General features: G+C 42.1%; 1 protein-coding gene across 3 annotated transcripts in view; it reads right to left on the bottom strand.

Moving 5' to 3' along the window:
• tmem248 (transmembrane protein 248) overlaps positions 1–15,287 on the bottom strand; it is a 28,686-nt gene extending 13,399 nt beyond the window's left edge. Inside the window, exons 1-3 of one of the 3 annotated variants that reach the window (XR_009806568.1) lie at positions 14,964–15,287; positions 6,771–6,929; positions 2,207–2,495 (exon numbers count right to left, since the gene is read on the bottom strand). Coding sequence is in view for 1 of the 3 variants with exons in the window: in XM_061898883.1 (XP_061754867.1) it covers positions 2,207–2,495; positions 6,771–6,929; positions 13,264–13,272 (457 nt within the window). In the remaining 2 variants the exon portion in view is untranslated. Of the gene's footprint in view, positions 1–2,206; positions 2,496–6,770; positions 6,930–13,263; positions 13,421–14,963 lie in introns of those variants that run through there. The other 2 variants (XR_009806567.1, XM_061898883.1) reach the window with 2 other exon arrangements.
• Positions 15,288–21,269: the final 5,982 nt, after the last annotated feature.

Here is a 21,269-nt window from a genome sequence, read left to right as displayed (position 1 = left end):
ATAAGTTATTTACAAACCCCGTTTCCATATGAGTTGGGAAATTGTGTTAGATGTAAATATAAACAGAATACAATGATTTGCAAATCCTTTTCAACCCATATTCAATTGAATGCACAACAAAGACAACATATTTGATGTTCAAACTCATTAACTTTTTTTTTGTGCAAATAATAATTAACTTTGAATTTCATGGCAGCAACACGTGCCAAAGTAGTTGGGAAAGGGCATGTCCACCACTGTGTTACATTATATTTTCATTTAACAACACTCAAAAAAGGTTTAGGAACTGAGGAAACTAATTGTTGAAGCTTTGAAAGTGGAATTCTTTCTCATTGTTGTTTTATGTAGAGCTTCACTCGTTCAACAGTCCGGGGTCTCCGCTGTCATATTTTATGATTCATAATGCGCCACACATTTTCGATGGGAGACAAGTCGGGACTGCAGGCGGGCCAGGAAAGTACCTGCACTCTTTTACTAAGAAACCACGCTGTAGTAACACATGGCTTGGTATTCACGCTGTAGTAACACATGGCTTGGTATTGTCTTGTTGAAATAAGCAGGGGCGTCCATGATAACGTTGCTTGGATGACAACATATGTTGCTCCAAAACCTGTGTGGACCATTCAGCATTAATGGTGCCTTCACAGATGTGTAAGTTACACATGCCTTGGACACTAATACACCCAAATACCATCACAAATGCTGGCTTTTGAACTTTGCGCCTATAACAATATAGATGGTTATTTTCCTCTTTGTTCCGGAGGACACCATGTCCACAGTTTCCAAATATAATTTGAAATGTGGACTCGTCAGACCACAGAACACTTTTCCACTTTGCATCAGTCCATCTTGGATGAGCTCAGGCCCAGCGAAGCCGGCGTTCCTTGGTGTTGTTGATAAATGGGTTTTGCTTTGCATAGCAGAGTTTTACCTTGCACTTACAGATGAAGAGACAAACTGTAGTTACTGACGGTGGTTTTATTAAGTGTTAATGAGCCCATGTGGTGATATCCTTTACACACTGATGTCGGGATTTGGTGCAGTACCGCCTGAGGGTTCAAAGGTCCGTAATACCATCGCATACGTGCAGTGATTTCTCCAGATTCTCTGAACCATTTGATGATTTTACGGACTGTAGATGGTAAACTCCCTAAATTCCTTGCAATAGCTCGTTGAGAAATGTTGTTCTAAAACTGTTCGACAATTTGCTTACAAAGTGGTGTACCTCGCCCCATCCTTGTTTGTGAATTACTAAGTATTTCATGGAAGCTGCTTTTATACCCAATCATGGCACCCACCTGTTCCCAATTAGCCTGCACACCTGTGGGATGTTCCAAAAAACTGTTTGATGAGCATTCCTCAACTTTATCAGTATTTATTGCCACCTTTCCCAACTTCTTTGTCACGTGTTGCTGGCATCAAATTAAAAGTTAATGATTATTTGCAAAAAAAGAAAAATGTTTATCAGTTTGAACATCAAATATGTGGTCTTTGTAGCATATTCAACTGAATATGGCTTGAAAATGATTTGCAAATCATTGTATTCCGTTTATATTTACATTTAACACAATTTCCAAACTCATATGGAAACGGGGCTTGTATTTACTTAATAACGTAAGTCATAAAAAAAATAAAATAATAAGTTGTGTATGCTGAGTCATACCAAAGACTATAAATTGGAACCGGTTACCTCCCTGCTTGCCACTAAGCATCAAGCATTGGTATTGGGGGTTAAACCAACAAAAATGATTCCCGTGCGCGGCACCGCTGCTGCTACCCTCACCTCCCAGGTGAACAGGGGAATGGGTCAAATGCAGAGGACAAATCTCACCACACCTAGTGTTAACATTTTTATGACTGAGACCCTCTCCCGAACAAGAGGGGATCCCTAAAGGTTAAAAAAAGAAAAGTCTATGTTGTATTGGTTTTGAAAATTAAAAATACGCTTTGATTTTTCAGTGTGTGGAAAATGTTTGGACACCTCTGGTCTATAGCCGCACACCAAAGTGCTCTTGCTTTATTTTTTGGCCTTTGCATACATCCTACTATTTAATGTCTTTTGTATGGTACAGTTTGTTCCAAGAAAGGTCACCATATATGTTGTCATTCTTGTTTCAAATAACCATAGCTCCCCCCAGTAAAGACCCCCTGTACTGTGACCATGCTTTGGTTTAATGTTGACTAAAACTCAAACACACAAACTCACCAGACAGGCCGACCTGCTGCCCGAGCACGGCGGCGTATAGGTGGGTGATGTTGCGCGAGTAGCCCCCGAACGGACGCTGGGGATCCAGCGTAAGTGTGATGGGCACCGAGATGTTGACGGAGCCCGGGTCCTCGGAGATCAGCGGCACCTGCGTGCTGGAGCGCGCCTGCCCGCTGGTCAGCACCAGGCTCTCGGGCGTGGTGGACTCGTTGAGGCCGTGCTTAATGGTCTCGTTCTCCGACACACACAAGTCCAGTTCGTTAAAGCGCAGCAAGAACGTGTTCCAGTCCTAAAGAGGCAAGATGCGGGCATATAAATTAGGGACTGGATTACAGTTGTCATTGGTAATGAATAAGCATGTTTAAAAGCAGGAATTAAAAAAATTATTAATATGATAATCAATAAAGTTGTTTTGAAGCAAAATAGCTATCGCTGATCATGTTTGCGTGGCATTAAAACACACCTTGCTGAAATGCTGTATTGTCTTTATAAGATGAAATAACTGCATTGCATCTTGCACTGCAAACATAGCTGACTTGTTAACGCCTTTAAAAAAAGGTGTTGACAAAGGACTTCCGTGCTGTGTGATGTTACATGATATTGGTGTTGTAAAACCTTGTCTGAATATAAATGGTAATAAAAATGCATTTTTAATCACATTATTTAAAACAATGGATGTAAAATGCGGATTATAAGCCGCTACTTTTTTGCCTACGCTTTGCACCCCGCTGCTTATAAAACTGTGCAGCTAATTCATGATTTTTTTTTTTGCTGACGATTAAAATGCAAATAGTTAAAAAAACAAAAAAAACAAGCAAAGACAGTGAAAAGGTGTGTTTGTGCTATGACGCCATCTTTTGGACGAGTTTGCTCACTGCAGTTGCTGCAGTGCCCTTTAGTTTAGAGATTTTAACCGAAAAGTCCATAGCGTGTTTACCCGTATGGATTCTTCATCCATCACTCCAAGGAACGTTTGTAAGTTTTAAAATATATTTGCACATGCTATCTTTTAGGAGTGTGTGAAAAATTGATTCGAATATGAATCGCGATTCTCACGTTGTGCGATTCAGAATTGAATTTCTTTTTTTTTTATAACGATTTTTTACCATAACAATTGAATTCAATTCCAAAACCAAACCTGACCCAGCAACACTCAGAACTGCAATAAACAGAGCAATTGAGAGGAGACACAAACACGACACGGAACAAACCAAAAGTAGTGAAACAAAAATGAATATTATCAACAACAGTATCAATATTAGTTATAATTTCAGCATAGCAGTGATTAAAAATCCCTCATTGACATTATCATTAGACATTTGTAGAAATAAAAAAAAGAACAATAGTGTCACAGTGGCTTACACTTCCATCGCATCTCATAAGCTTGACAACACACTGTGTCCAATGTTTTCACAAAGATAAAATAAGTCATATTTTTGGTTCATTTAATAGTTAAAACAAATTTACATTACTGCAATCAGTTGATAAAATATTGTCCTTTACAATTATAAAAGCTTTTTACAAAAATCTACTACTCTGCTTGCATGTCAGCAGACTGGGATAGATCCTGCTGAAATCCTATGTATTGAATGAATAGAGAATCCTTTTAAATCGGGAAAAAAATCGTTTTTGGATCGAGAATCGGGTTGAATTGGAAAAAAAAAAATTGATTTTGAATCGAATCGTGACCCAAAAATAGATATTGAATAGAATCGTGGGACACCCAAAGATTCGCAGCCCTCCTATTTATGATCTAGATCAGGCCTGGGCAATTATTTAGACTCGGGGGTCCACATTTAAAGAAAAAAAAAGTGTCTGGGGGCCAGTATATCTATTTTTAGGAACACGAATACAAAACCTCACAATAATGTCTGATTGAATGCTAAAAAAGTTATCACAGACCGCCTTAAAAATGTAATGGAATTTTAACTTTTTCTATGAACGATAAAACACTGAATATTGACAAAATATGAATGTCTCACCCCTTTCGATCAACATATTTTACAAATTGAGTGAAACGTGACAAAAATGCAAACAGTGAAATATGAACGCGAAAGGTACAAAATAAACCCACCTACAATCTGATATATCACTAAGCTTTAGAACTTTGTTGTGAAAATCTCCTTCCGCGTCTGTGGAAACGCTTCCCACCCACACTGCTTGGTGCTTCGTCTGAGCTGCTGTGACGTAGATTACCATAATAATTAATTAGATGACCATAGTAACTAATTAGATTACCATAGTAACTGGTATATCATCCAAAAGGGCAGATTCCAACCATTGAAATACTTTGTATAGTTCAAGACTTACGGTCATTAGAAAACATGACTGCACATCATAATGGCAGCTACACTTTCCAACTTCAAGATGCAAAAAAAAATATTTGGGAAAGTCCGGCAGGCCAGATTGAAAAGCTTAAAGACCTACTGAAACCCACTACTACCGACCACGCAGTCTGATAGTTTATGCTTTCCTCCTCTCCAAGGTTCTCATAGTCATCATTGTCACCGACGTCCCACTGGGTGTGAGTTTTCCTTGCCCTTATGTGGGCCTACCGAGGATGTCGTAGTGGTTTGTGCAGCCCTTTGAGACACTAGTGATTTAGGGCTATATAAGTAAACATTGATTGATTGATTGATTGATAAATCAATGATGAAATATTAACATTGTAACACATGCCAATACGGCCTTATTAGTTGACTAAATTGCAATTTTAAATTTCCCGCGAAGTGTCCTGTTGAAAACATTGCGGTATGATGACGCGTGCGTTTGACGTCTCGGGTTGTAGCGGACATTATTTTCCAGCCCAATCCAAGCTATAAGTAGTCTGCTTTTATCGCATAATTACACAGTATTCTGGACATCTGTGTTGCTGAATCTTTTGCAATTTGTTCAATTAATAATGGAGAAGTCAAAGTAGAAAGATGGAGGTGGTAAGCTTTTAGCCTTTAGCCACACAAACACAGCCGGTGTTTCCTTGTTTAAAATTCCCGAAGGTGAAGCTTTACTATGGAACAGAGCAGTCAAGCGAACATGGATCTCGACCACATGTCAACCGGCAGGTTTCGGTGAGAAAATTGTGGTAATAAGTTGGCTCTTACCGTAGTTATGAACGGACTTTTACCTCCTCCCGCCGGAGACACTGCGGTCACCACACCCCTCAGACTTTCAGGTACTATATAATCTCACTAAAACACTAGTAACACAATAGGCAGATAAGGGATTTTCCAGAATTATCCTAGTAAATGTGTCTGATAACATCTGAATTGCTCTCACTGCCCTTGCCTTTTTTTTATTTTTTACTTTTTTTCTTCTTCTAGTCCTTCACTCTCAATATTCTCATCCACGAATCTTTCAACCTCGTTCAAATTAATGGGGAAATTGTCGCTTTCTCAGTCCGAATCGCTCTAGCTGCTGGTGGGTATGATTATAAACAATGTGAGGAGCTCTAAAACTAGTGACGTCACACGCACATTGTCTGCTACTTCCGGTAAAGGCAAGGCTTTTTTATTAGAGACCAAAAGTTGCGAACTTTATCGTCAATGTTCTCTACTAAATCCTTTCAGCAAAAATATGGCAATATCGCGAAATGATCAAGTATGACACATAGCATAAACTGCTATCCCTGTTTAAATAAGAAAATCTCATTTCAGTAGGCCTTTAACGTGTCGCATGTGGCACCCGGGCCTTAATTTACCCAGGTCTAATCTAGATTCACTCGACATCCATTGCACCAGTCGCACAGGGGGAGGTCCCCACATCTGCGGTCCCCACCAATGTTTCTCATTGTAATCCCATTGGGTTGAGTTTTTCCTTGCTCTGATGTGGGATCGGAGCCGAGGAAGTCGTTGTGGCATGTGCAGCCCTTTGAGACACTTGTGATTTAGAGCTATATAAATAATCTTTGATTGATTGATTGATGATCTTAAAGTAATGGAACTAGCGTTGGTAGCATTAGCTAACATAATAACACATTTACGAGTATCTGTGTTAGTATTAATTTACAATGGCATTCTTTTTGTCTTGTTTCGGTTTTGTAAATTCACTAAAACTTCACTGTGGAAGTTTGTTTAGCTAAATGGAGAGCTAGTTTCCACAGTTAGAGGGTCCATGACGATGACTTCTGTTTTACTGCGGTGTGACAGACACCGTTTGGAAACAATTAAGGTATTTAAAAAGACATTTACAAAATCTTTCTGTGTAAATACCTCATTTAACAACATATGCGGCTCATAATCCAGTGCGGCTAATATATGAAAGAAAAAAAAAAAATCAAAAATTGTGTGGGTGAACCTTATAGTCTGGAAAATACGGTAAATATATTACCAATAATACTGATATCGATAAGGTATCGGAATCAAAGTCCTAACTATATACACATCCCTACATTGGGGTATGTAGTTTGTTAATGGGGAAAGACGTTAATGTCTCCCGCATACATGTTATCATTTATGCTAGCTTTTCTAGTAAATGAGAATAATAACATGGCAGTTTTACGTCAGCTCCAAATGTTGGTTCCAATTATTTTCTCTGAAGAATCAGCGTGCCCTTGCGTGCGCCTCACCTCCGTCAACCCTGGCGACTTGATCTCCTTGATCTTGAAGAAGTAGCCGACAGTGAGGAAGGCGATGGCCAAAGCGCTGACGGTGATCATGAAAATGACCAGCGGCGGACGGTTGGTGATGTAGCTTCTCAGGTTCTCCAGAGGATTTAGCAGGTACACCTGCACGGGCACAAAACACACCATGTGACGCAAGTCTCTTAAAAACACTCGAGCATACATTGCACAACAACTTGGATGCCAGAAAAGCCCCATTATGTAGCTGTGTGTGGGTATTCGCAGTGGTCACTGGGCGCAACATCTGAGTAGCGACCGTACCGCTGTTTTCAGAATTCAACTGTGTTCCTGTGTTTTAATCACCTCTATACACCAATACCGATGACGTACAACACGTCCCAGTTAATCTAGAATATCAACATTTTCAGACACGCGCCACAAAGAATTTGGCATGTTTACACTTGACAAAACTCCCCCGCAAAACATGTAAACTGAATGAACTGTTAATTGTGATGCCTAATATGTATTTTAAACTATATATTCATCTGTGAGTCTGCCAAATGCTTTTAATTGCTCGATTTGATCGCCCGTGCCTCATAGTAACCCTTTTCTTCCAGTGTTTCCCACAGGTAAGGCATCTATTTGTGGTGGTGTGGTCGGGCGACTGGGGAGTTGGAATATAATTACAACACTTTATGTACATAGTATTTATATACATATTTATATAATATTTACATAATATGTAACTACAAGAGCCATTCACAGACAAGAGTCCCATTGCTTTTATGAGCGGTCGAGCGACTCAAAAGCCGGAAAAAAAAAGAAAAAAAAAATTGGTTTTATTTATTTGTGGCGGCCGTAATTCTTTCGTGGTGGGCCGCCACAAATAAATTAATGTGTGGGGAAACCCTGTCTTCTTCTTGGGCGGCGTGGCTCGGTTGGCCGAGGGCTCCGGGTTCGATCCCAGATCGTCACTGCCGTTGGGTCCTCGGGACTGACACTTTACCCGCCTGCTCCCAGTGCTACTTAGACTTAGATAAACTTTAATGAGCCAAAAGGGAAATTGTTCCACACAGTAGCTCAGTTACAAATGATGGAAAAGATTGAAAGTACAACGCAGGTATAAAAATAGACTAAAAGCAATATAAAATATAACATATATACATAATATATGTACAGTATAAGATATATACAGAGTTCTTGAATCGAACAGTGTGGAAACGAAGCTGAAGGAGCCTGTTGGAGTATGAACTCCGCTGTCCCTCAATTGTCTGGTGGAGTGGGTTGGCAGGATTGTCCATGATGGCCGGCAATTTGTCCAGTGTCCTCCTGTCCCTCACTGACACAAACGCCTCCGACTGCATGTCAATAGTTTGGCCAGCTTTCCGGATCAGTTTGTCAATCCGGTTTAAGTCCCTTTTGCTGGTGCTGCTGCCCCAAGAAACCACTGCAAAGTACAGGGCACTGGCCACAACAGACTGATAAAATATATACCTACACTGGTTTGGATGTAGCTAAAATATGTAGGTAATGGGCTTCATTCCGGGCGGTATAGCTCGGTTGGTAGAGTGGCCGTGCCAGCAATTTGAGGGTTGCAGGTTCGATTCCCGCTTACGCCATCCTAGTCACTGCCGTTGTGTCCTTGGGCAAGACACTTTACCCACGTGCTCCCAGTGCCACCCACACTGGTTTAAATGTAACTTAGATATTGGGTGTCACTATGTAAAGCGCTTTGAGTCATTAGAGAAAAGCGCTATATAAATATAATTCACAATTCACATTTCTCACTGGCACTCATTGAGGGCAGACGCTCCCATTCCTCTCCGTTATCTGTCCTGCTCGCTTCTTTGTCTTGTCTCAACTTTCTTCCGTCGCGGATGCCGAGCGGGGCTAAAAACAAAGCAGAAGGCTAATCCCCACAGAACACCACTTCCCTCCATCCTGAAGCCGGATTTAAATGGAAGATGCGAGACTACTGGTCTGGGTAAGGAGTCAGTTAAATTAGAACAAGTTTTTTCTGCTTTGAGTGTTTCAGAGTTGGACATGTGTTTCACTGAGGTGGCTAACTATGATGCGTGCAGTTTATCAAAGCAACAAACAAAGAATCGGAAAATTCCCGTCGTATCAATTCCTAGATATGGTCGTAATTATACTAAATGCACTGGGCATAATAAACACAACATTATTAATATTGCTACTACGGATAATTTGATCAAAAATTCCCTAAAACAGCCCACTACCTACAATATAGGTTTTTTAAACATAAGATCATTGTCTCCCAAAACGTTGTTAGTTAATGATATCATCAGAGACAACAATCTTAACGTCATCGGTCTCAGCGAAACCTGGCTTAAACCAAACGACTTTTTTGCGCTAAATGAGGCATGTCCTCCTAACTTTACACATGCGCATATTGCCCATCCGCTTAAAAGGGGTGGGGGGGTCGCACTAATATACAATGAAAACTTTAACCTTAGTCCTAACATAAATAATAAATATAAATCGTTTGAGGTGCTTACTATGAGGTCTGTCACACCGCTGCCTCTACACCTGGCTGTTATCTACGCCGATAATATAATCATAATGGGGGACTTTAATATCCATATGAATACCCCATCGGACCCACCGTGCGTAGCGCTCCAGACTATAATTGATAGCTGTGGTCTCACACAAATAATAAATGAACCCACGCATCGCAACGGTAATACGATAGACCTAGTGCTTGTCAGGGGTATCACCATTTCCAAAGTTACGATACTCCCGTATACTAAAGTATTGTCCGATCATTACCTTATAAAATTCGAGGTTCAGACACATGTTCGTCAAACTAATAATAATAATAACTGCTATAGCAGCCGCAACATTAATGCGGCCACAACGACAACTCTTGCTGACCTACTGCCCTCGGTAATGGCACCATTCCCAAAGTATGTGGGCTCTATTGATAACCTCACTAACAACTTTAACCACGCCCTGCGCGAAACCATTGAGAACATAGCACCGCTAAAGTTAAAAAAGGCTCCAAAAAAGCGTACCCCATGGTTTACAGAAGAAACTAGAGCTCAGAAATTATTATGTAGAAAGCTGGAACGCAAATGGCGCACGACTAAACTTGAGGTGCACCATCAAGCATGGAGTGATGGTTTAATAACTTATAAACGCATGCTTACCTTAGGTAAAGCTAAATATTACTCAAATCTCATCCACCGTAATAAAAACGATCCTAAATTTTTGTTTAGTACGGCAGCATCGCTAACCCAACAAGGGACTCCTTCCAGTAGCTCCACCCACTCAGCTGATGACTTTATGCAATTCTTTAGTAAGAAAATTGAAGTCATTAGAAAGGAGATTAAAGACAATGCGTCCCAGCTACAACGGGGTTCTATTAACACTGACACGATTGTATATACGGCGGATACTGCCCTCCAAAATAGTTTCTCTTGTTTTGAGGAAATAACATTAGAGGAATTGTTACAACGTGTAAATGGAATAAAACAAACATGTTTACTTGACCCACTTCCTGGGAAACTGATCAAGGAGCTCTTTGTATTATTAGGTCCATCAGTGCTAAATATTATAAACTTATCACTTTCCTCGGGCACTGTTCCCCTAGCATTCAAAAAAGCGGTTATTCATCCTCTTCTTAAAAGACCTAACCTCGATCCTGACCTCATGGTAAACTACCGACCGGTGTCTCACCTTCCATTTATTTCAAAAATCCTCGAAAAAATTGTTGCGGAGCAGTTAAATGAACACTTAGCATCTAACAATCTATGTGAAACCTTTCAATCCGGTTTCAGGGCAAATCACTCCACGGAAACAGCCCTCGCAAAAATTACTAATGATCTATTGCTAACGATGGATTCTGATGCGTCATCTATGTTGCTGCTCCTCGATCTTAGCGCTGCTTTCGATACCGTCGATCATAATATTTTATTAGAACGTATCAAAACACGAATTGGTATGTCAGACTTAGCCCTGTCTTGGTTTAACTCTTATCTTACTGATAGGATGCAGTGCGTCTCCCATAACAATGTGACTTCGGACTACGTCAAAGTAACGTGTGGAGTTCCCCAGGGTTCGGTCCTTGGCCCTGCACTCTCCAGCATCTACATGCTGCCGCTAGGTGACATCATACGCAAATACGGTATTAGCTTTCACTGTTATGCTGATGACACCCAACTCTCCATGCCCCTAAAGCTGACCAACACGCCGGATTGTAGTCAGCTGGAGGCGTGTCTTAATGAAATTAAACAATGGATGTCCGCTAACTTTTTGCAACTCAACGCCAAAAAAACGGAAATGCTGATTATCGGTCCTGCTAGACACCGACCTCTATTTAATAATACAACTCTAACATTTGACAACCAAACAATTAAACAAGGCGACACGGTAAAGAATCTGGGTGTTATCTTTGACCCAACTCTCTCCTTTGAGTCACACATTAAAAGCGTTACTAAAACGGCCTTCTTTCATCTCCGTAATATCGCTAAAATTCGCTCCATTTTGTCCACTAAAGACGCTGAGATCATTATCCATGCGTTTGTTACGTCTCGTCTCGATTACTGTAACGTATTATTTTCGGGTCTCCCCATGTCTAGCATTAAAAGATTACAGTTGGTACAAAATGCGGCTGCTAGACTTTTGACAAGAACAAGAAAGTTTGATCACATTACGCCTGTACTGGCTCACCTGCACTGGCTTCCTGTGCACTTAAGATGTGACTTTAAGGTTTTACTACTTACGTATAAAATACTACACAGTCTAGCTCCATCCTATCTTGCTGATTGTATTGTACCATATGTCCGGGCAAGAAATCTGCGTTCAAAGGACTCCGGCTTATTAGTGATTCCCAAAGCCCAAAAAAAGTCTGCGGGCTATAGAGCGTTTTCATTTCGGGCTCCAGTACTCTGGAATGCCCTCCCGGTAAAAGTTTGAGATGCCACCTAAGTAGAAGCATTTAAGTCTCACCTTAAAACTCATTTGTATACTCTATCCTTTCAATAGACTCCCTCTTTAGACCAGTTGATCTGCCGTTTCTTTTCTTTTTCTCCTATGTCCCATTCTCCCTTGTCCGATCCAGTGGCCATGTACTGCTCGGCTGTGTATCGACTGGGGACATCTCTGCGCTGCTGATCCGCCTCCGCTTGGGATGTTTTCCTGCTGGCTCCGCTGTTAACGGGACTCTCGCTGCTGTGTTGGATCCGCTTTGGACTGGACTCTTGCGACTGTGTTGGATCCATTATGGATTGAACTTTCACAGTATCATGTTAGACCCGCTCGACATCCATTGCTTTCCTCCTCTCCAAGGTTCTCATAGTCATCATTGTCACCGACGTCCCACTGGGTGTGAGTTTTCCTTGCCCTTATGTGGGCCTACCGAGGATGTCGTAGTGGTTTGTGTTATGGTTTGTGCAGCCCTTTGAGACACTAGTGATTTAGGGCTATATAAATAAACATTGATTGATTGATTGATTAGCATAATAAAGTCATCACACACAAGTTAATTATCAAAGTATATACATTGAATTATTTACATTATTTACAATCAATTAGAAATATACTGTAACTATGGAACCTATGCTTTTTGCTTCTTTATTTAGCAATAATCCATAACTGTCTTGATGTGTATCACTGAAAAATAATACGAACATCACTCAACTCGTCTTTACAATACCTGTCTGATAATACTAGTCATTTATATCAATTTATCTTTCAAACTTAACTTTGTCATGTCTTTAAAGGCTTACTGAAACCCACTACTACCGACCACGCAGTCTGATAGTTTATATAGGGACGGCGTGGCGCAGTGGGAGAGTGGCCGTGCGCAACCCGAGGGTCCCTGGTTCAAATCCCACCTAGTACCAACCTCGTTACGTCCGTTGTGTCCTGAGCAAGACACCTCACCCTTGCTCCTGATGGGTGCTGGTTGGCACCTTGCATGGCAGCTCCCTCCATCAGTGTGTGAATGTGTGTGTGAATGGGTAAATGTGGAAGTAGTGTCAAAGCGCTTTGAGTACCTTGAAGGTAGAAAAGCGCTATACAAGTACAACCCTTCATATATCAATGATGAAATATTAACATTGCAACACATGCCAATACGGCCAGTTTAGTTTGCTAAATTGCAATTTTAAATTTCCCGCGAGGTGTCCTGTTGAAAACGTCGCGGAATGTCACCGGTGGTAGTGGACATTTTCTCCCAGCACCGATCACGACTAAAAGTAGTCTGTTTTTATCGCATAATTACACAGTATTCTGGACTTCTGTGTTGCTGAATCTTTTGCAATTTGTTCAATTAATAATGGAGACTACAAAGAAAAAGGATGTTGGTGGAAAGCGGTGAATTGCAGCCGGCTGTAGCAACACAAACACAGCCGGTGTTTCTTTGTTTGTTGTGAAGCTTTACTATGCAACAGAGCGGTCAAGCGAACATGGTTCTCTACTACAGGTCAACCGGCAGGTTTCGGTGAGAAAATTGTGGTAATAAGTCGGCTCTTACCGTAAACATGAGCGGAGCTTGTGTCGTTCCTCCTGCAGCTGTCAAAGAGGCAGCTGCGACTTTCTTGGCTCCTCCATGGCTTCCCTTAGAAACACTGGCGGTCACCACACCCCTCCGACTTTCAGGTATGACTATATAATCTCACTAAAACACTGGTAACACAATAAGCTGATGAGGGATTTTCCAGAATTATCCTAGTAAATGTGTCTAATAACATCTGAATCGCTCACGCTGCCCTCATCTTTTTTTTCTTCTTCTAGTCCTTCTCTCACTATCCTCATCCTCGCTCAAATTAATAGGGAAACTGTCGCTTTCTCGGCCTGAATCGCTCTAGCTGCTGGTGGCCATTATTGTAAACAATGTGAGGATGTGAGGAGCCCTACAACCCGTGACGTCACGTGCACATCGTCTGCTACTTCCGGTACAGGCAAGGCTTTTTATTAGTGACCAAAAGTTGCAAACTTTATTGTCGATGTTCTCTACTACAGTGTTTTTCAACCTTTTTTGAGGCAAGGCACGTTTTTTTCATAAAAAAATCTGGAGGCACACCACCAGCGGGAAACGTTTAAAAATGTAAGTTCCACCAGGTCTGAGTTTGTTGGTGTTTTCCTGTGTGTCGTGCTTTAGTTCTTGTCTTCCGCTGTCATTTTGGTGGCCCTTCCTGTTTGGTTGGTGTTTTCCTGTAGCAGTTTCATGTCTTCCTTTGAGCACTATTCCGCGCACCTGCTTTGTTTTATAAAGCGAGGCTTTTAACGTTGTTGCTATCCTTTTTTGTGGGGACATCGTTGATTGTCATGTCATGTATGGATGTACTTTGTGGACGCCGTAAGTTTTTGCTGTCGTCTAGCATTTTGTTTCTGTTCACTCTGTAGCCAGTTCAGTTTTACTTTTGTTTTGCATAGCCACTGCCTTTTGTGGTTTAAGCAGTACATAGTTTTTTACCTGCACCCTGCCTCCCGCTGTGGTCTGCATATTGGGATCACAAAAAAAACATCCTCGTCTCTTTCCGACTTTTACATAGCAATGAACTACCTGCTGCCACTTACTGACATGGAGTATTACGTGGTTACCCTGCCAAGCTCTGCACAGCACAGACACTGAGCAAAAGCACATTATTTGCCGATTATAATTATTGATTTGCTAAAAATGTTTTTTTGGACCAGTTAAGTGAAGTTGCATAATTTTCCACGGCACACCAGTCAATATCTCGCGGCAGCAAAAACATGTCAATCTCGCAAAATGATCAAGTATGACACATAGAATGGACCTGCTATCCCCATTTAAATAATAAAATCTCAATTCAGTAGGCCTTTAAGGATAGTTTACGCCATTTACGCAAGCGTTCTTCTTCTCCTCTTTGGCCTTGCGGTTTAACCATCAAACAAACGCCATGGGAACATCGCCCCCCTGGAGTTACAAATTCCAATGGGTAACAAATTTCGGTACAACACCGGCCCGCGGGCCGTAAGTTTGACATCCCTGCTTTAACTTGTTTTCTGTGACGTTAAAAGGGAATCGTGTGGCGTGTCACAAAATAAAGTGACGTCATTTATATATTTAAATATTTATATACAAGACATATTTACTATGATGATAAGGATTGTAGGTGCTTATCACCACAAAAATCGATCATTAAGATGAATTTAATAATTGTTGGGTCTGAAAGATGAATATTGATGAAATAACAAATGAGCGCTTACCATTTTCCCTGCGAGTGAGCGCGGTCGTGGTGGAGCTGAGTGGGGTCGCCGCGACCGAAGAGGCAACTTAGCCCAGCCCCGCGCTAGCAAGCCCGTTAGCCGCCTTCGTCGGCTAGTCCCGTGATACAACGCTTCGAAGCAACCGTTCGGCGGCGACCCTGGGGCTTGCCGTACGACAAACAATGACGACGGCTCGTCCCATTCTTGTCGGTGTTGTTGTTTAGCAGCCGCTGAAAAAGGGAAGTGTCAGTGTTTGTTATGTAGCCACTATTAGTGATTGCGTCAGGGTGGGCAGACTCCGCCCATCCGCAGTGCTTCTTCTTCGTGTTGTTTAACGGCGGATGCGAATTGTATTAGTGTGCAATACCGCCGCCACCCGGATGTAAGCTGTCGTCCCACTAATGCAGTGATTCTTCTTTTTCTTCTTTTGTTTTAATATGGCGGTTGGCAGGTGACCTTCTGGTGTGCATTACAGCAACCTACTGTAATGGAGTGTGGACCGAGGTGGATCTGTCACGGCAAATTTCTTCCCCCCATTTACTTCCGGGGTCATGATTAATACAGACGTTTTGTTAACGCTATATTATTAGTGATTCCTAGAGCCCAAAAAAAAAAAAAAAAAAAGTCTGCGGGCTATAGAGCGTTTTCCGTTTTCCGTTCGGGCTCCAGTACTCTGGAATGCCCTCCCGGTAACAGTTCGAGATGCTACCTCGGTAGAAGCATTTAAGTCTCACCTTAAAGCTCATCTGTATACTCTAGCCTTTAAATAGACCTCCTTTTTAGACCAGTTGATCTGCCGCTTCTTTTCTTTCTCCTATGTCCCCCCCTCCCTTGTGGAGGGGGTCCGGTCCGATGACCATGGATGAAGTACTGGCTGTCCAGAGTCGAGACCCAGGATGGACCGCTCGTCGGGACCCAGGATGGACCGCTCGCCTGTATCAATTGGGGACATCTCTACGCTGCTGATCCGACTCCGCTTGAGATGGTCTCCTCAATCAATCAATCAATGTTTATTTATATAGCCCCAAATCACAAATGTCTCAAAGGACTGCACAAATCATCACGACCACAACATCCCCGGAAGAACCCACAAAAGGGCAAGGAAAACCCACACCCAGTGGGCAGGGAGAACCCACATCCAGTGGGACGCCAGCGACAATGCCGACCACGAGAAACCCCGGAGAGGACCCCAGATGTGGGCAACCCCCCCCCTCTAGGGGACCGAAAGCAATGGATGTCGAGCGGGTCCAACATGATACTGTGAAAGTTCAATCCATAGTGGCTCCAAGACAGCAGTGAGAGTCCCGTCCACAGGAAACCATCTCAAGCGGATCAGCAGCGTAGAGATGTCCCCAACCGATACAGGCGAGCGGTCCATCCTGGGTCCCGACGAGCGGTCCATCCTGGGTCTCGACTCTGGACAGCCAGTACTTCATCCATGGTCATCGGACCGGACCCCCTCCACAAGGGAGGGGGGGACATAGGAGAAAGAAAAGAAGCGGCAGATCAACTGGTCTAAAAAGGAGGTCTATTTAAAGGCTAGAGTATACAGATGAGTTTTAAGATGAGACTTAAATGCTTCTACTGAGGTAGCATCTCGAACTGTTACCGGGAGGGCATTCCAGAGTACTGGAGCCCGAACGGAAAACGCTCTATAGCCCGCAGACTTTTTTTGAGCTCTAGGAATCACTAATAAGCCGGAGTCTTTTGAACGCAGATTTCTTGCCGGGACATACGGTACAATACAATCGGCAAGATAGGCTGGAGCTAGACCGTGTAGTATTTTATACGTAAGTAGTAAAACCTTAAAGTCACATCTTAAGTGCACAGGAAGCCAGTGCAGGTGAGCCAGTACAGGCGTAATATGATCAAACTTTCTTGTTCTTGTCAAAAGTCTAGCAGCCGCATTTTGTACCAACTGTAATCTTTTAATGCTAGACATTGGGAGACCCGAAAATAATACGTTACAGTAATCGAGACGAGACGTAACAAACGCATGGATAATGATCTCGGCGTCTTTAGTGGACAAAATGGAGCGAATTTTAGCGATATTACGGAGATGAAAGAAGGCCGTTTTAGTAACGCTTTTAATGTGTGACTCAAAGGAGAGAGTTGGGTCGAAGATAATACCCAGATTTTTTACAGAGTCACCTTGTTTTATTATTTGGTTGTCAAATGTTAAAGTTGTATTATTAAATAGAGGTCGGTGTCTAGCAGGACCGATAATCAGCATTTCCGTTTTTTTGGCATTAAGTTGCAAAAAGTTAGCGGACATCCATTGTTTAATTTCATTAAGACACGCTTCCAACTGACTACAGTCCGGCGTGTTGGTCAGCTTTAGGGGCATGTAAAGTTGGGTGTCATCAGCATAACAGTGAAAGTGTCCTGTGGACGGGACTCTCGCTGCTGTCTTGGATCCGCTTTGAACTGAACTCTCGCGGCTGTGTTGGAGCCACTATGGATTGAACTTCCACAGTATCATGTTAGACCCGCTCGACATCCATTGCTTTCGGTCCCTTAGAGGGGGGGGGGGGGGGGTTGCCCACATCTGAGGTCCTCTCCAAGGTTTCTCATAGTCAGCATTGTCACTGGCGTCCCACTGGACGTGAATTCTCCCTGCCCACTGGGTGTGAGTTTTCCTTGCCCTTTTGTGGGTTCTTCCGAGGATGTTGTACTCGTAATGATTTGTGCAGTCCTTTGAGACATTTGTGATTTGGGGCTATATAAATAAACATTGATTGATTGATAAAAATATAACTCTATATTATAAAAAATACAGACGTTTTGTTAACGCTATATTATAAAAAATTAAATAAAAAACTTTACGAACACAAGCTATGGGATGACGCATTTACTTCCGGGGTCACGTTTCCTCTTACGTCATCCCATAGCTTGTGTTTGTAAATTGTTTTTTAAATTTTTTTATAATATACCGTTAACAAAATGTCTGTATTTTTATAAGATTGCGTTATATTTTTATAATATAGCGTTGACAAAACGTCTGTATTAATCATGACCCCGGAAGTAAATGGGGGGGGGGGGGGGGGGGGGGGTGTAGGGGGAAGAAATTTGGCGTGACTCCAGGGGTCACCAACCTTTTTGAAACCAAGAGCTACTTCTTGGGTACTGATTAATGCGAAGGGCTACCAGTTTGATACATACGTAATAAATTGCCAGAAATAACCAATTTGCTCAATTTACCTTTAACAAATAATTCTATACATATTAAAAAAAAGAGTATTTCTGTCTGTCATTCCGTCGTACATTTTTTTTCCTTTTACGGAAGGTTTTTCGTAGAGAATAAATGATGGAAAAAAACACTTAATTGAACGATTTAAAAGAGGAGAAAACACGAAAAAAAAAAAAAGAACATTTAATTCTGAAACATAGTTTATCTTCAATTTCGACTCTTTAAAATTCAAAATTCAACCGAAAAAAAGAAGAAAAAACTAGCTAATTCGAATCTTTTTGAAGAAAAAATTAAAAAATGAATTTATGCAACATCATTAGTAATTTTTCCTGATTAGGATTAATTTTAGAATTTTGATGACATGTTTTAAATAGGTTAAAATCCAATCTGCACTTTGTTAGAGCCTCCAACAAAAAACTGCTATTCGGACCGAGGTAACGACAATTTCCCCATCAATTTGAGGGAGGATGAAAGATTCGTGTTTGAGGATATTGATAGCGACGGACTAGAAAAAAAAAAAAAAACGCGATTGCATTGGGACAGATTCTGATGTTTTTAGACACATTTACTACGATAATTCTGGGAAATCCCTTACCTTTCTATTGTGTTGCTAGTGTTTTAGTGAGTTTAATAGTACCTGATAGTCAGAGGGGTGTCTCCACGGGTGTGTTGACGTGCAGTGTCTCAGGGAAGTCAACGGCGCAGCTTTGTGGGCGGCACAAGCTCAGCTGATCTCCGGTAAGAAGCGACTTTTTACCACAATTTTCTCACCGAAACCTGCTGGTTGACATTTGGTCGGGATCCATGTTCGCTGTGATCCATAGTAAAGTTTCACCACCGTGAATTTTAAACAAGGAATCACCGTGTGTTTGTGTGGCTAAAGGCTAAAGCTTCCCAACTCCATCTTTCTACTTTGACTTCTCCAATATTAATTGAACAAATTGCAAAGGATTCAGCAACACAGATCTCCAAAATACTGTGTAATTATGCGATTAAAGCAGACGACTTTTAGCTGTGTGTGTGCGCAGCGCTCATATTCCCTAACAGCCTGTGACGTCAAGCGTACACGTCATCATTACGTGACGTTTTCAAGAAAAAACTCCCGGGAGATTTAAAATTGCAATTTAGTAAACTAAAAAGGCCGTATTGGCATGTGTTGCAATGTTAAAGGCCTACTGAAACCCACTACTACCCACCACGCAGTCTGATAGTTTATATATCAATGATGAAATATTAACATTGCAACACATGCCAATACGGCCGGTTTAGTTTACTAAATTGCAATTTTAAATTTCCCAGGAGTTTCGTCTTGAAAACGTCGTGTAATGATGACGTGTACGCAAGACGTCACGGGTTTTTAGGAAGTATGAGCACTGCACACACACACAGCTAAAAGTCGTCTGCTTTAACGGCATAATTACACAGTATTTTGGAGGTTTGTGTTGCTGAATCTTTTGCAATTTGTTCAATTAAATAGGTTAAATCCAATCTCCACTTTGTTAGAATATATAACGAATTGGACCAAGCCATATTTCTAACAAAGACAAATCATTATTTCTTCTAGATTTTCCAGAACAAAAATGTTAAAAGAAATTTAAAAAACTTTGTAATAAGATTTAAATTTGTTTCTACGGATTTTCTAGATTTGCTAGAATTTTTTTTTTTTAATTTTAATCATAAGTTTGAAGAAATATTTCACAAATATTCTTCCTTGAAAAAACAGAAGCTAAAATGAAGAATTAAATTAAGAGTTATTTATTATTCTTTACAATAAAAATAAATACTTGAACATTGATTTAAATTGTCAGGAAAGAAGAGGAAGGAATTTAACAGGTAAAAGGTATACGTGTTTAAAATCCTAAAATAATTTTTAAGGTAGTATTTTTTTCTTTAAAATTGTCTTCCATCCATCCATCAATCATCTTCCGCTTATCCGAGGTCGGGTCGCGGGGGCAACAGCCTAAGCAGGGAAACCCAGACTTCCCTCTCCCCAGCCACTTCGTCTAGCTCTTCCCGGGGGATCCCGAGGCGTTCCCAGGTCAGCCGGGAGACATAGTCTTCCCAACGTGTCCTGGGTCTTCCCCGTGGCCTCCTACCGGTTGGACGTGCCCTAAACACCTCCCTAGGGAGGCGTTCGGGTGGCATCCTGACCAGATGCCCGAACCACCTCATCTGGCTCCTCTCTATGTGAAGGAGCAGCGGCTTTACTTTGAGTTCCTCCCGGATGGCAGAGCTTCTCACCCTATCTCTAAGGGAGAGCCCCGCCACACGGCGGAGGAAACTCATTTCGGCCGCTTGTACCCGTGATCTTATCCTTTCGGTCATGACCCAAAGCTCATGACCATAGGTGAGGATGGGAACGTAGATCGACCGGTAAATTGAGAGCTTTGCCTTCCGGCTCAGCTCCTTCTTCACCACAACGGATCGGTACAACGTCCGCATTACTGAAGACGCCGCACCGATCCGCCTGTCGATCTCACGATCCACTCTTCCCTCACTCGTGAACAAGACTCCTAGGTATTTGAACTCCTCCACTTGGGGCAGGGTCTCCTCCCCAACCCGGAGATGGCATTTCACCCTTTTCCGGGCGAGAACCATGGACTCGGACTTGGAGGTGCTGATTCTCATTCCGGTTGCTTCACACTCGGCTGCGAACCGATCCAGCGAGAGCTGAAGATCCCGGTCAGATGAAGCCATCAGGACCACATCATCTGCAAAAAGCAGAGACCTAATCCTGCGGTTACCAAACCGGAACCCCTCAAAGCCTTGACTGCGCCTAGAAATTCTGTCCATAAAAGTTATGAACAGAATCGGTGACAAAGGACAGCCTTGGCGGAGTCCAACCCTCACTGGAAATGTGTTCGACTTACTGCCGGCAATGCGGACCAAGCTCTGGCACTGATCGTACAGGGAACGGACCGCCACAATAAGACAGTCCGGTACCCCATACTCTCTGAGCACTCCCCACAGGACTTCCCGAGGGACACGGTCGAATGCCTTCTCCAAGTCCACAAAGCACATGTAGACTGGTTGGGCAAACTCCCATGCACCCTCAAGAACCCTGCCGAGAGTATAGAGCTGGTCCACAGTTCCACGACCAGGACAAAAACCACACT

Source organism: Nerophis ophidion, linkage group LG04, assembly GCF_033978795.1.
Source record: "Nerophis ophidion isolate RoL-2023_Sa linkage group LG04, RoL_Noph_v1.0, whole genome shotgun sequence".
Classification (NCBI taxonomy): Eukaryota; Metazoa; Chordata; class Actinopteri; order Syngnathiformes; family Syngnathidae; genus Nerophis; species Nerophis ophidion.
This window is presented reverse-complemented; position numbering and strand designations above follow the sequence as displayed.